This window comes from Phyllobates terribilis, unplaced genomic scaffold, assembly GCF_046119375.1.
Source record: "Phyllobates terribilis strain yellow unplaced genomic scaffold, ASM4611937v1 Scaffold_1__5_contigs__length_1240528914, whole genome shotgun sequence".
Taxonomy (NCBI): domain Eukaryota; kingdom Metazoa; phylum Chordata; class Amphibia; order Anura; family Dendrobatidae; genus Phyllobates; species Phyllobates terribilis.
Genome location: NW_027362761.1, coordinates 890216059 through 890228642, shown reverse-complemented (window position 1 = coordinate 890228642; position 12584 = coordinate 890216059). Strand labels below are relative to the sequence as shown.

The following is a 12584-nucleotide window of genomic DNA, read 5'->3' as shown; positions in this document are numbered from 1 at the left end:
TGGCCCCTCTGACACACACGTGACAACTTCTCTGGCCTGCCCTGGGCAGAGTAAAGTACTGCCGTGTGCATGCGCTGGCGCTCTATGGGCTTTTCCTGTGCATTCGCACTGCAATACTTTGCTCTACCCTCTACAGGGTAGACAGAAGTACATCTTAGCCGAAGCACAAAGCCTGGGACACTGTGGATGATGTAGGACATGTCATCTACATGAAGCAGAGACAGAGGACGGCATCACAAGAAGAAGGGAGGCACCAGACCAAGACAGTGACGCCCATTGAACCCGATTTTGTCCATAAAGCGTAGTATTGCACAGGCCAGTAAAACTCTTGCTAAGCTGAAATACACTTTACAACAATCGAGTCGCATCAGATAAATGCAGAATATCATCTTGAAACAGAGTGTGGTGAAATTATGCTTTTAGTTAAAACTGACATATTGATCCAAAACCAAAGGTTATTTGGAGGGGGTTGGGAACAATTAGAACACATACTAAATATGGCTGATCAACTTCTGTTTCTGTCAGATTTGTACAAAGTTCAACATGAAAATAGTCATGCGGAGATACATTATGGCCAGTAAGAAGTATTTATGTTCTATCTTTCTGTGACAAAATGCCTTACAATGTATCATATGCATAGCAGTAAGTCACAACAGATGAAAAAAGATATGAATATATGATACTCTCATGGTTATCCTGCTTTGTTATACTTCTTTGAAAAGCAAGGTTGCACTAATGAGTAACATGACTCTTACCAGCTCGGGTTTTGAGGAAAGATGTAGGTACATGATGCTCCATATCCTCTTCTTTTGACAATGGTAGACCTGTGCTCTGCATATTCCGGATAGTTTCTGAAATGTAATATCACACAACAGTTTTGCTTATTATATGTGATGATAATATATTTAATGCAGAGTAAAGTAACATGTATTACACCATCATGTCAAAGTGTCCATTTCATTGAAAAGACAAGAAAAGTGGCCAGAAAAAATAGCATTGTCATACAATGACTCATGCTTAACCCCTTCTCGCCATGGCCATTTTTCATTTTTGCGCTTTTGTTTTTTGCTCCCATTCTTCCCAGAGCCAAAACTTTTTTATTTTTCAGTCAATATGTCCATTTGTGGGCTTATTTTTTGTTAGACGAGTTGTACTTTTGAACACCATTGGTTTTACCATACCATGTGCTGGAAATTGGGAAAAATTTCAAAGTGTGGTGAAATTGAAATAAAGTGCAATTCCACAATTGTTTTTTTTTTTTTTTTACCATGTTCACTAGATGTTAAAACTGACCTGACATTATGATTCTACGGGTCATTATAAGTTTGCAGATACCAAACATGTATAGGTTCTTTTTTATTTAAGCGGTGAAAAAAAAATCCAAAATTTTTTTTAAAAAAAAAGGCGCTATTTTTTGAGGGCTAAGTGAGGGCTTATTTTTTGTGCGCCAAGCTGAAGTTTTTATTGATACCATTTTGGCTTTTTGGGGTAGATGTTGCGGTGACCAAAAAAATGTAATTCTGACCTTTTGAATTATTTTCTTGTTACGCCGTTTACTGATCAGATTATTTCTTTTTATATATTGATAGATCAGGAGATTTAGAACGCGGCGATACCAAATGTGTATTTTTAATTTTTTTTTATATTTTATTTTGAATGGGACGAAAAGGGGGTGATTTGAACTTTAATATTTTTTAATATCTATAAAAAAAAAATTCTACATTTTACTTGCTGGGCGGCGCTCATAGAGGATCAACTATGACAACCATAGGGATCTCCTGCAGACACCGGGTTGTCATGCCAATCCATCAGCCCAGGATCATGTGACGGGCGCTCCGATGAACGTTGTTTGTGACGTGCTTCCGACGCGAACATGTTAAATGCCACTGTCAGAGATTAACAGCGGCATTTAACATGTTAACATCGGTGGGTGGATCGTGATTCATTTCATGTATCGTGTACATATACGGCGCATGTCGTGAAAGGGGTAAAATTCTGCAATATTCCTTATATTTTCTCAATGTGAAGTCATTAAAATTATACAGAAATGTTTCAGAGATGTGATACATGCTTACAAATGTGTTTGAGTATGATTCACTTGTCACATATGAAGTGACCACTGGAAGTGTATCATGTGCCATATCCGCATCAGGGCAAGAATTAATTAAAGAGGTGTTCTCGTGTTATTAAATTGCTTTAGTTATTTAGATAGCATGAAAATAAACAAGTTTGCAGTTGACTTGCTTTTTATCTACTGTCATTTTTTTATATGAAAGCTTTTATCTTACATAGTATACATATGGTATCAACCACTGAACCTTGAAGAGCATAGACAGTAGTTACATTCCAGGCTAAGGATTTAACTCGTGAGACCTCAGCCACCTCTCTCCAGACCAATGATTTCAATACAGCAGTTAGCTGCTCACCTTCCTACCCCTATCAATTAACTCTTGACAGAGATGCTGTTATCAGTCTTGCAAAATCACACTCCCTTCCTCCCCACAAGTGCCACACCAACAGCAGTTTACAGAGAAATTCTCGTAATGACTCAGTTTTCATTTTATGCAAATATAGTTATAACAAACTTTAGAAAAAGCAATGACAGACCATTAAAGTTTCATAGTTTCATAGCATTTAAGAATGAAAGTCATAAAACTATCAAGTTCAACCTTGAACCTAACATGTGTATCCAAAAGAAGGCAAAACCCCATGAGGTAGATGCTAATTGCCCCATATTGGGGGAAAAATTCATTTCCAACAAATTTGTTACGGTAGAAAGCAGAAACTCAGCAGTAGTACATGGCTACTGAAAAAGTACTGTCACTCAAGGAAGAGTGCTGCACTCTGCATGACCCGAAAGTGACTTTTACAATGTAAGCCTGTTGAGTGTCAGGAAGAGGCTCATTGACTTTCTCCGTAAAAGAGACTTCCGGCTCACAGTATAGAATGAGCTGGATAGTCTCATTTGTGATGACGTCACTCAGAAGAGTAGAAAACACCAGAGAGAGTAGTGGTAGCTGAGTATATTAATACACTCACATTACTCTACTTGTACATACACACATTTAATCAATAAAAATGGAAGTGCATCTTTAAGAAAATGCAAAAAAAAATGTACCTGTAGTGTAGTTAGCAGGAATCAATTATTTGCAATGTTAGCAGAGAGAAAGGAAAGCTTTAATGGATCAAGGAATGGATTAAGGGATTACTTTAAAGAGTATTTGTCACCAAAAATGTAGCTTTATGAAAAAAAAAAGAAATTATGTATGCAAAAATATATATATATATGTACAGTACAGACCAAAAGTTTGGACACACCTTCTCATTTAAAGATTTTTCTGTATGTTGATGACTATGAAAATTGTACATTCACACTGAAGGCATCAAAACTATGAATTAACACATGTGGAATTATATACTTAACAAAAAAGTGTGAAACAACAGAAAATATGTCTTATATTATAGGTTCTTCAAAGTAGCCACCTTTTGCTTTGATGAGTGCTTTGCACACTCTTGGCATTCTCTTGATGAGCTTCAAGAGGTAGTCACCGGAAATGGTCTTCCAACAATCTTGAAGGAGTTCCCAGAGATGCTTAGCACTTGTTGGCCCTTTTGCCTTCACTCTGCTGTCAAGCTCACCCCAAACCATCTCGATTGGGTTCAGGTCTGGTGACTGTGGAGGCCAGGTCATCTGGTGTAGCACCCCATCACTCTCCCTCTTGGTCAAATAGCCCTTACACAGCCTGGAGGTGTGTTTGGGGTCATTGTCCTGTTGAAAAATAAATGATGGTCTAACTAAAAACAAACCAGATGGAATAGCATGCCGCTGCAAGATGCTGTGGTAGCCATGCTGGTTCAGTATGCCTTCAATCTTGAATAAATCCCGAACAGTGTCACCAGCAAAGCACCCCCACACCATCACACCTCCTCCTCCATGCTTCACAGTGGGAACCAGGCATGTAGAGTCTATCTGTTCACCTTTTCTGCGTCGCACAAAGACACGGTGGTTGGAACCAAAGATCTCAAATTTGGACTCATCAGACCAAAGCACAGATTTCCACGGGTCTAATGTCCATTCCTTGTGTTCTTTAGCCCAAACAAGTCTCTTCTGCTTGTTGCCTGTCCTTAGCATTGGTTTTCTAGCAGCTATTTTACCATGAAGGCCAGCTGCACAAAGTCTCCTCTTAACAGTTGTTGTAGAGATGTGTCTGCTGCTAGAACTCTGTGTGGCATTGACCTGGTCTCTAATCTGAGCTGCTGTTAACCTGCGATTTCTGAGGCAGGTGACTCGGATAAACTTATCCTCAGAAGCAGAGGTGATTCTTGGTCTTCCTTTCCTGGGGCGGTCCTCATGTGAGCCAGTTTCTTTGTAGCGCTTGATGGTTTTTGCAACTGCACTTGGGGACACTTTCAAAGTTTTCCCAATTTTTCGGACTGACTGACCTTCATTTCTTAAAGTAATGATGGCCACTCATTTTTCTTTACTTAGCTGCTTTTTTCTTGCCATAATACAAATTCTATCAGTCTATTCAGTAGGACTATCAGCTGTGTATCCACCTGACTTCTGCACAACAGAACTGATGGTCCCAACTAGAGATGAGCGTTGTTCTACTCGAACTGTTCGCCAATCTCAAATTCGAGCTGTTTTGGGCGGTGTTCGAGCCTTTCGGCGAACACGAACAATTTGAGAAAAATTCGGCTGTTCGAGGTTATGTTCGATAAATGTTCGTGCACCAAAATCATAACTGGATTTTTTCTCAGTAATGATGAAAATTAAAGTTAATACGCAGTTTGAGTGTACAGTGGGGTGGGGGGAGGGGCAGGGGATGGATCTCTGCAGCAACAATGAAAATCTCCATTTTTTTTTCTCTTTCCCGCATTTACAGTGGGGAGGTGCAATCTGTCAGCCTATCAGCAGCGCACACACGGAGCGAAGTGCTTTTTTTCACACAAGCAAGGGCATGTGTCATTGGCAGTGTATGTCACATGTCCTTGCCCTATAAGACCAAGCCATTTTCCCCGTCGCCACCATTTTCTCACTGCTGCAGCTGCGTGTTAGACGGCACCGCTGTTGCTGTGTGCGCTATACCTTGTTAATTTCAAGCCAATTTTCGCACAAATATACAGATAGCTTGGGAGTAGGGAATAGTTGTGATTGCAGTCCTTTTAAGGACTAGGTTACAGCATTTCCTACGACTTTTATCAGGCAGGTCTGTGCTCTTAAATAGATAGGTTGTGGGAGTAAAGACTAATTGTAATTGGAGTCCTTTTCAGGACTAGGTTACATCAGCTCCTATCAGTTTTTGCCAGGCAGGTCTGTGCCAGTGCTGTGCAAGTTTTTTTCACAGCATTTGGCTGAATCTAGCAAAGCTAATCCTTTTTGGCCTATTGCAGAGTGTGTTAGTCAGTGGAGTAGCCTATCTGTGTTGCAAGATATACCACCTGTGTATAGAATACCAATTTTTTTACTGCACCTAGTGAAGTAAAATCTTTTGGGCATAGCATCATTCTATTAGTCCATCTATACTGACCTCCATCAGGTTGCAAACTGAATCTAATTTTTTTCTGCATCTAGCTCTGAAAAAATATTTGGCCTTCTAGCAGTGTGTCGGACTTTCTCTATTAGTCCATCTATACTGACCTCCATCAGGTTGCAAATTCAAAATAATTTTTATCTGCATCTACAGTACCTCTGAAAAAATATTTGGGCTTCTAGCTGTGTGTGGGACTTGTTGTATTAGTCCATCTATACTGACTTCCATCAGGTTGCAAACTGAATATATTTTTTTCTGCATCTACCTCTGAAAAAATATTGGGCTTCTAGCTGTGTGTGGGACTTGTTGTATTAGTCCATCTATACTGACCTCCATCAGGTTGCAAACTGAATATATTTTTTTCTGCATCTACCTCTGAAAAAATATTGGGCTTCTAGCTGTGTGTGGGACTTGTTGTATTAGTCCATCTATACTGACCTCCATCAGGTTGCAAACTGAATATAATTTTTTTCTGCATCTAGCTCTGAAAAAATATTTGGCCTTCTAGTAGTGTGTCGGACTTTCTCTATTAGTCCATCTATACTGACCTCCATCAGGTTGCAAATTAAAAATAATTTTTATCTGCATCTACAGTACCTCTGAAAAAATATTTGGCCTTCTAGCAGTGTGTCGGACTTTCTCTATTAGTCCATCTATACTGACCTCCATCAGGTTGCAAATTCAAAATAATTTTTATCTGCATCTACAGTACCTCTGAAAAAATATTTGGGCTTCTAGCTGTGTGTGGGACTTGTTGTATTAGTCCATCTATACTGACCTCCATCAGGTTGCAAACTGAATATATTTTTTTCTGCATCTACCTCTGAAAAAATATTGGGCTTCTAGCTGTGTGTGGGTCTTGTTCTATTAATCCATCTATACAGACCTCCATCAGGTTGCAAACTGAATATAATTTTTTTCTGCATCTAGCTCTGAAAAAATATTTGGCCTTCTAGCAGTGTGTCGGACTTTCTCTATTAGTCCATCTATACTGACCTCCATCAGGTTGCAAATTAAAAATAATTTTTATCTGCATCTACAGTACCTCTGAAAAAATATTTGGGCTTCTAGCTGTGTGTGGGACTTGTTGTATTAGTCCATCTATACTGACCTCCATCAGGTTGCAAACTGAATATATTTTTTTCTGCATCTACCTCTGAAAAAATATTGGGCTTCTAGCTGTGTGTGGGACTTGTTGTATTAGTCCATCTATACTGACCTCCATCAGGTTGCAAATTGAATATAATTTTTTTCTGCATCTAACCCAGCCAATAGTTTTGGCCTAATACCACAGTTTGGCCACTCAGCTCTGCTCGGTTACCATCCATTGTTTTTTTGTGCAAACAACTCCAGAGTTGTGAATTAGTTAACCACCAAAATGAGTGGAAAAAGGCCTGCTGCTGGTGGAAAGGGGAATAGGCGTGTTGGGAAGGGGAAAAAAGGTTGTGTCCGTGGGGTAGGTGTTAAAGCAACAGTAACATCTGCAGAAGAAAGACCATCTTCCAGCCAAACTAAAATGTCTACTTCTTTTAGCGGACAATGTGATAAGATCCCTTTCTTACGGCCACGCCAATCGCTACAAATTCCAGATGAGGCACAAAAACAGCAGGTGCTTCAACGGATATCAAGTGCTCCTTTAAGTGGGCTCTCCTCCACATCAACTTCAACATCACAAATACTCCAGTCCTCAAAGGTGTCACCCAAATCGCACTTGCTTCCTCACAGCTCCCAAATCTCCAGCTGAGTATGAGGTAGAACAGATGGTTGAGTCTGCAGAGCTGTTTACTCATACTATAGCCTGGGCATCAGAGGTCGACTCCAGCGCTTCTGTGAATCCAGACGAGGAAATGATCTGCACTGATGCCCAGAATCTTTATGAGTCGGATCCAGGACCAGACGCAGAAGGTTCTGACCATAATGTAGACCCTCATTCCCAAACTGTAACTCCTGTTGGTGGAGACAATGAGGAAGACGATGATAAGACTCAAATACCTGATTGGAGCGACAACTTTAGTTTTTTGTCAGGGCAGGAACAGGTTGGCTCTGAGGACGACGGGTGTGATAACACACAGGGTGATGATGATGAGGTTGGAGATCCCACTTACTGTCAACCCACAGTCAGCCAAGAGATGAGGTCAGCAGAGGAGGTGGAGGAAGATGCTAGTGACGACGAGGTCAGGTTGCGCCTTCCTGGACAGAGACGTAGTACTGGAAGCACGTCAACAACTGCATCCTCAAACACAACTCTGCCTCTCACCACAAGTCGTGGTGGCTCTTCAGGTCGCATGGGTGCTAAGCCTTGCATAGCCTGGGCATTTTTTCAGATCGATAAAGATGACCCAACTCGTGTTATCTGTAACATTTGTCAGCAAAAGCTAAGTAGAGGCCAAAAAATACATAGTTTGAGTACTTCATGCATGAACCGGCACATGGACATGAAGCATAAGTTGCAGTGGGAAGCTCAGTGTGCTACAATGCGGCCTAGCCGGACGGGCCAACCACCGTCTGCCATATCTTGTGCATCTGCGGCCTCTTCATCCTCTGTGACTGGGGGGACAGCAGTCACACCTGTTTTGGGGCGCAGACCTGCCACCTCTTTACCCGCAACAGCCAGCGAGATTGGCAGGTCATCATTTTCTTTGGAGGTGGTAACACCAGCTGCTGTTGAGCGCTGTCCGACATCGATAGCACCACCTTTGGATCAAGACAACCTAACATGTCCGCCTGCATCTTCCTCACAGACCGGCAGTTTGCCGGGGACACCCTTATCAACCCCGTCTAAGCACAATAGCCAGCCCTCGGTCACTCAGATGTGGACAAGTAAAAGACCATTTCCTCCTAGCCATGAGAAAGCTAAGAGGTTGAATTTCACCATCTGCAAGCTCTTGGCTACAGAAATGCTGCCTTTCCGTCTGGTGGACACAGAGGATTTTCGAGACCTTATGTCCGTCGCAGTGCCCCAGTACCAGATGCCCAGTCGGCACTACTTCTCAAAGAAAGGTGTGCCTGCGCTCCACCAGCATGTCGCACACAACATCACCGCTTCTTTGAGAAACTCTGTGTGTGACAGGGTGCATTTCACCACAGACACTTGGACGAGTAGGCATGGACAGGGGCGTTACATGTCGCTGACTGGGCACTGGGTAACTATGGTGACAGCAGGACAAGGGGCTGCTGTCCAAGTCTTGCCGTCCCCACGAGTTGTGCGTCAATCCTCTTTATGTCAAAGTTCCTCCACTGCTTCTGCCTCCTCAACCTCCTCTCGGTCTTCCACCTGCACCCAAAGCCTGTCTGGTCATGCCACAAGCTTTCTAACTGCGCAGAAGGGATCCTGCACACCTCCTTACTATGCTGGCAGTAGGGCTCAACGTCATCAGGCGGTTTTTACTTTGAAATGTCTGGGAAATGTGAGTCACACAGCTGAGGAGTTGTGGTCAGCTCTGGAGAACCAATTTCATGAATGGTTGTCTCCACTGGACCTGAAACCAGGGAAGGCCGTGTGCGACAATGCTGCAAACCTGGGTGCGGCCCTTCGCCGGGGCAATGTCACACACGTGCCTTGTATGGCTCACGTGTTGAACCTGGTTGTCCAGCAATTTTTAGCCCACTATCCCAGACTAGATGGCCTTCTGCAGAGGGCACGGTCGCTGTGTGCTCACTTCCGCCGTTCGCATCCCGCAGCTCAGCGACTTACATCTCTACAGAAGTCGTTGGGCCTGCCACTTCACCGGCTAAAATGCGATGTGCCTACCCGGTGGAATTCAACTCTGCACATGTTGCAGCGACTGTGGCAGCACCGACAAGCCCTGGTGCAATACGTTCTGACGTATAGCCTGGGCCAACGAGATTCAGAGGTGGGGCAAATCACACTGGAGGAGTGGTCTCAGATCAGGGACCTATGCACCCTTCTGCACAGTTTTGAAATGGCGACGAAGATGTTTAGTGCTGACGATGCCATTATCAGCATGACTATTCCGGTGATTTACATGCTGGAGCACATGTTAAACAGAATTCGGAGTCAGGTGGTGGCACAAGAGGAGGTGGAGGAAGTAGAGGAGGAGGAGTTGTATGCGGAAGGGCTAACATCTGCAAGGTCCAGACGGTCGGCAGCACCAAGGCGGCAGGCATGTGAGGGTGGGGGAGATGGTTTTACCAGGGCGCATGGTAGCAGCCAAACTAGTGAGGAAGGTGCAGGAGCCCAGGAAGAAGTGAAGGACGAACTGATGGAAGACTCATCAGATGAGGGAGACCTTGATCACATTTCTGTTGTGCGAGGTTGGGGGGAGAGGACAGAGGAAGGAAGCATGATTGTTACCTTGCCACCAACACAACAGGGACTTGGTGCTCCTGGATGCGCAACACACATGAGTGCCTTCTTGCTGCACTACCTGCAACATGACCCTCGAATTGTGAGAATTAGAAATAATCCTGACTACTGGGTTGCCACACTGTTAGATCCCCGGTACAAAAGTAAATTTGCAGAAATTATTCCTGCCATAGAAAGGGATGCACGCATGCAGGAGTATCAGCAGAGACTGTTGCAGAATCTTACATGTGCTTTTCCACAAAATACCAGTGGTGCACGTAGTGAATCTCACAGTTCCAACTTGCCAACCGTGGGACCGTCAAGTGTTCAGCACTCAAACCGTAACAGAACCACAGTATCTGCTGGTAACATCAATTTTGCGGAATCATTTCACCACTTTTTTAGCCCATCCTTTGCAAGGCCACAGGAGACAAGAAGTCTGACACATAGTCAATGCCTAGAGACGATGGTACAGGAGTATCTCCAAGTAAACATTGAAGCCACGACTGTGTCACTGGACCCTTGCTCTTTTTGGGCTTCCAATCTGGATAAATGGCCGGAGCTAGCCACTTACGCCTTGGAGATCTTGTCATGCCCCGCAGCCAGCATTCTGTCTGAACGTGTGTTCAGCGCTGCTGGTGGTGTGCTGACAGATAAGCACACGCGGCTCTCCACTGATAATGTAGACAGACTCACGTTCATAAAGATGAACAAATCATGGATCCGAAATGACTTTTCTACCCCTGTGTCATCCTGGGGAGAGTAAAAGCTTGATGATTGGTTAAAATCACCCTAACAACCGTTTTAAGCTTTCAAATTACTAATCATGTTTATCTGTATCTTGACTGGAAAATAATTTGGGCTTTGTAGCAGTGTGCAGCACTGATCCTATTAGGCCATCTATAATAAGCTCCACCAGATTTAAAATTAAAAATAATTTTTAGCTGCATCTAGCCCGGAAAATAATTTTGTGGCTCCGAGATGCGCAAGACACATAAGTGCCTTCTTGCTGCACTACCTGCAGCATGACCCTCATATTGTCAGAATTCGAAGTAATCATGACTACTGGGTTGCCACACTCTTAGATCCCCCAAACTTTTCGATCAACCTTTTCATTTTAATAAAGACCAAAAAAATGGTCATTTTTGAAATTATAAGCATTAGCAGGTTGTTAGAAACTGAAATCAAACAGTTTTCAACTCAAAACTTTATTGTAGGTGATGTTACATTTTCACATAGGACCCCTTGTTCGAAAGGAGCTTCTGAACTCTCTCGTCCATTGAATTTGTCAGGTTTTGGATGGTTTCTGCTTCAATTGTTTTGCATGAGGACAGAATACCCTCCCAGAGCTGTTGCTTAGATGTGAACTGCCTCCAGCCATCATAGACACTCCTTTTAATGATGCTCCAAAGGTTCTGAATGGGGTAGAGGTCGGGGGAGCATGGGGGTCACACCATAAGTTTGTCCCCTTTTATGCCCATATCAGCCAGAGATGCAGATGTTTTATGTGCAGCATGAGATGGTGCATTATCATGCAGAAAAATGATCTTGCTGTGAAATACACGGTTCTTCTTCTTGAACCATGGCAGGAAGTGCTGTTTGAGAAAATCCACATACATTATGGAGTTCATCTTTAGCGCCTTCAGGGATCCTAAAGGGGCCAACAATCTCTCTCCCCATGATTCCAGCCCAAAACATTACTCCACCTCCTCCTTGTTGGCGCTGTAGCCGTGTTTGCGTGGGGTGTCCATCAACCAGCCATCCTCCACTCCATCCATCTGGACCATCGAGCGCTGCACGGCACTCATCCGTGAACAAAACAGTTTTGAAATCAGTCTTCATGTAATGTTTGGCCCACTGGAGCCGTTTCTGCTTGTGTGAAGTGGATAGAGGAGGTCGACAGGATGGCGTATGCACAGCTGCAAACCTCTGAAGGACCCTGCATCTTGTTGTTCGGGGGACGTTGGAGGCACCAGCAGCTTCAAAAACTTGTCTGCTGCTATGACAAGGCTTTCTTGCCGCTGCTCTTTTAACCTGACGTAATTGCCTGTAGGAAAGAGTCCTCAATTTGCCCTTATCAGCACGCACACGTGTGTACTGTGAATCAGCTACATACTTCTTGATTGCCAAGACACTTCATCCTGATCATCGCACAATGTTGATTGTAGTCATGCCTTGACCTAAACACTCCACAATTTGTTGCTTCTCAGCAGCCGACACATCCTTTTTCTTTCCCATTTTGGCAGAAAATGTAGGCTGCTTAATAATGTGAGAGAGCCTTCTTAAGTAGTCTTGCATTTCATTGGACACACCTGCCAAACTAATTAGCACAGGTGTCTGCAATTGCTTACAGTGATATAAAGAGCCCTGACACACATCACCATCAATGAGTTTAACTGACAAACAAACAAATTCTTCCCTTATCACTCCTAAACACTTTTTGCATAATAATTTGGAACGCAGTGTACATGTGCTTTTCCACAAAACACCAGTGGTTCACGTAGTGAATCTTACAGTTCTAACTTGCCAACCATGGTCTGTATGGAATTGTTCAATAAAGGGCCCAAAATTAAGATAACATAGATGGGAGAGGTCTCTATGAATAGGAATTCCTAAGTATTTGATACCCTGTGAGGGCCAGGCAAAGGGAAAGTTGGACTGGATGGAATCCTATATGGATTTGGGGAGGGAGACATCGAGGGCCTCAGACTTCGCTGCATTGATTTTAAAATTTTACCATGTAA

General features: G+C 43.2%; 1 protein-coding gene across 2 annotated transcripts in view; it reads right to left on the bottom strand.

The window, feature by feature from the left end:
* LOC141154274 (EF-hand calcium-binding domain-containing protein 14-like) overlaps positions 1–12584 on the bottom strand; it is a 315751-nt gene that overhangs the window by 56151 nt on the left and 247016 nt on the right. For both annotated transcript variants that reach the window (XM_073639921.1, XM_073639930.1), the window contains one exon: positions 756–851. In XM_073639921.1, coding sequence (XP_073496022.1) covers positions 756–851 — 96 coding nt within the window. The remainder of the gene's footprint in view (positions 1–755; positions 852–12584) is intronic.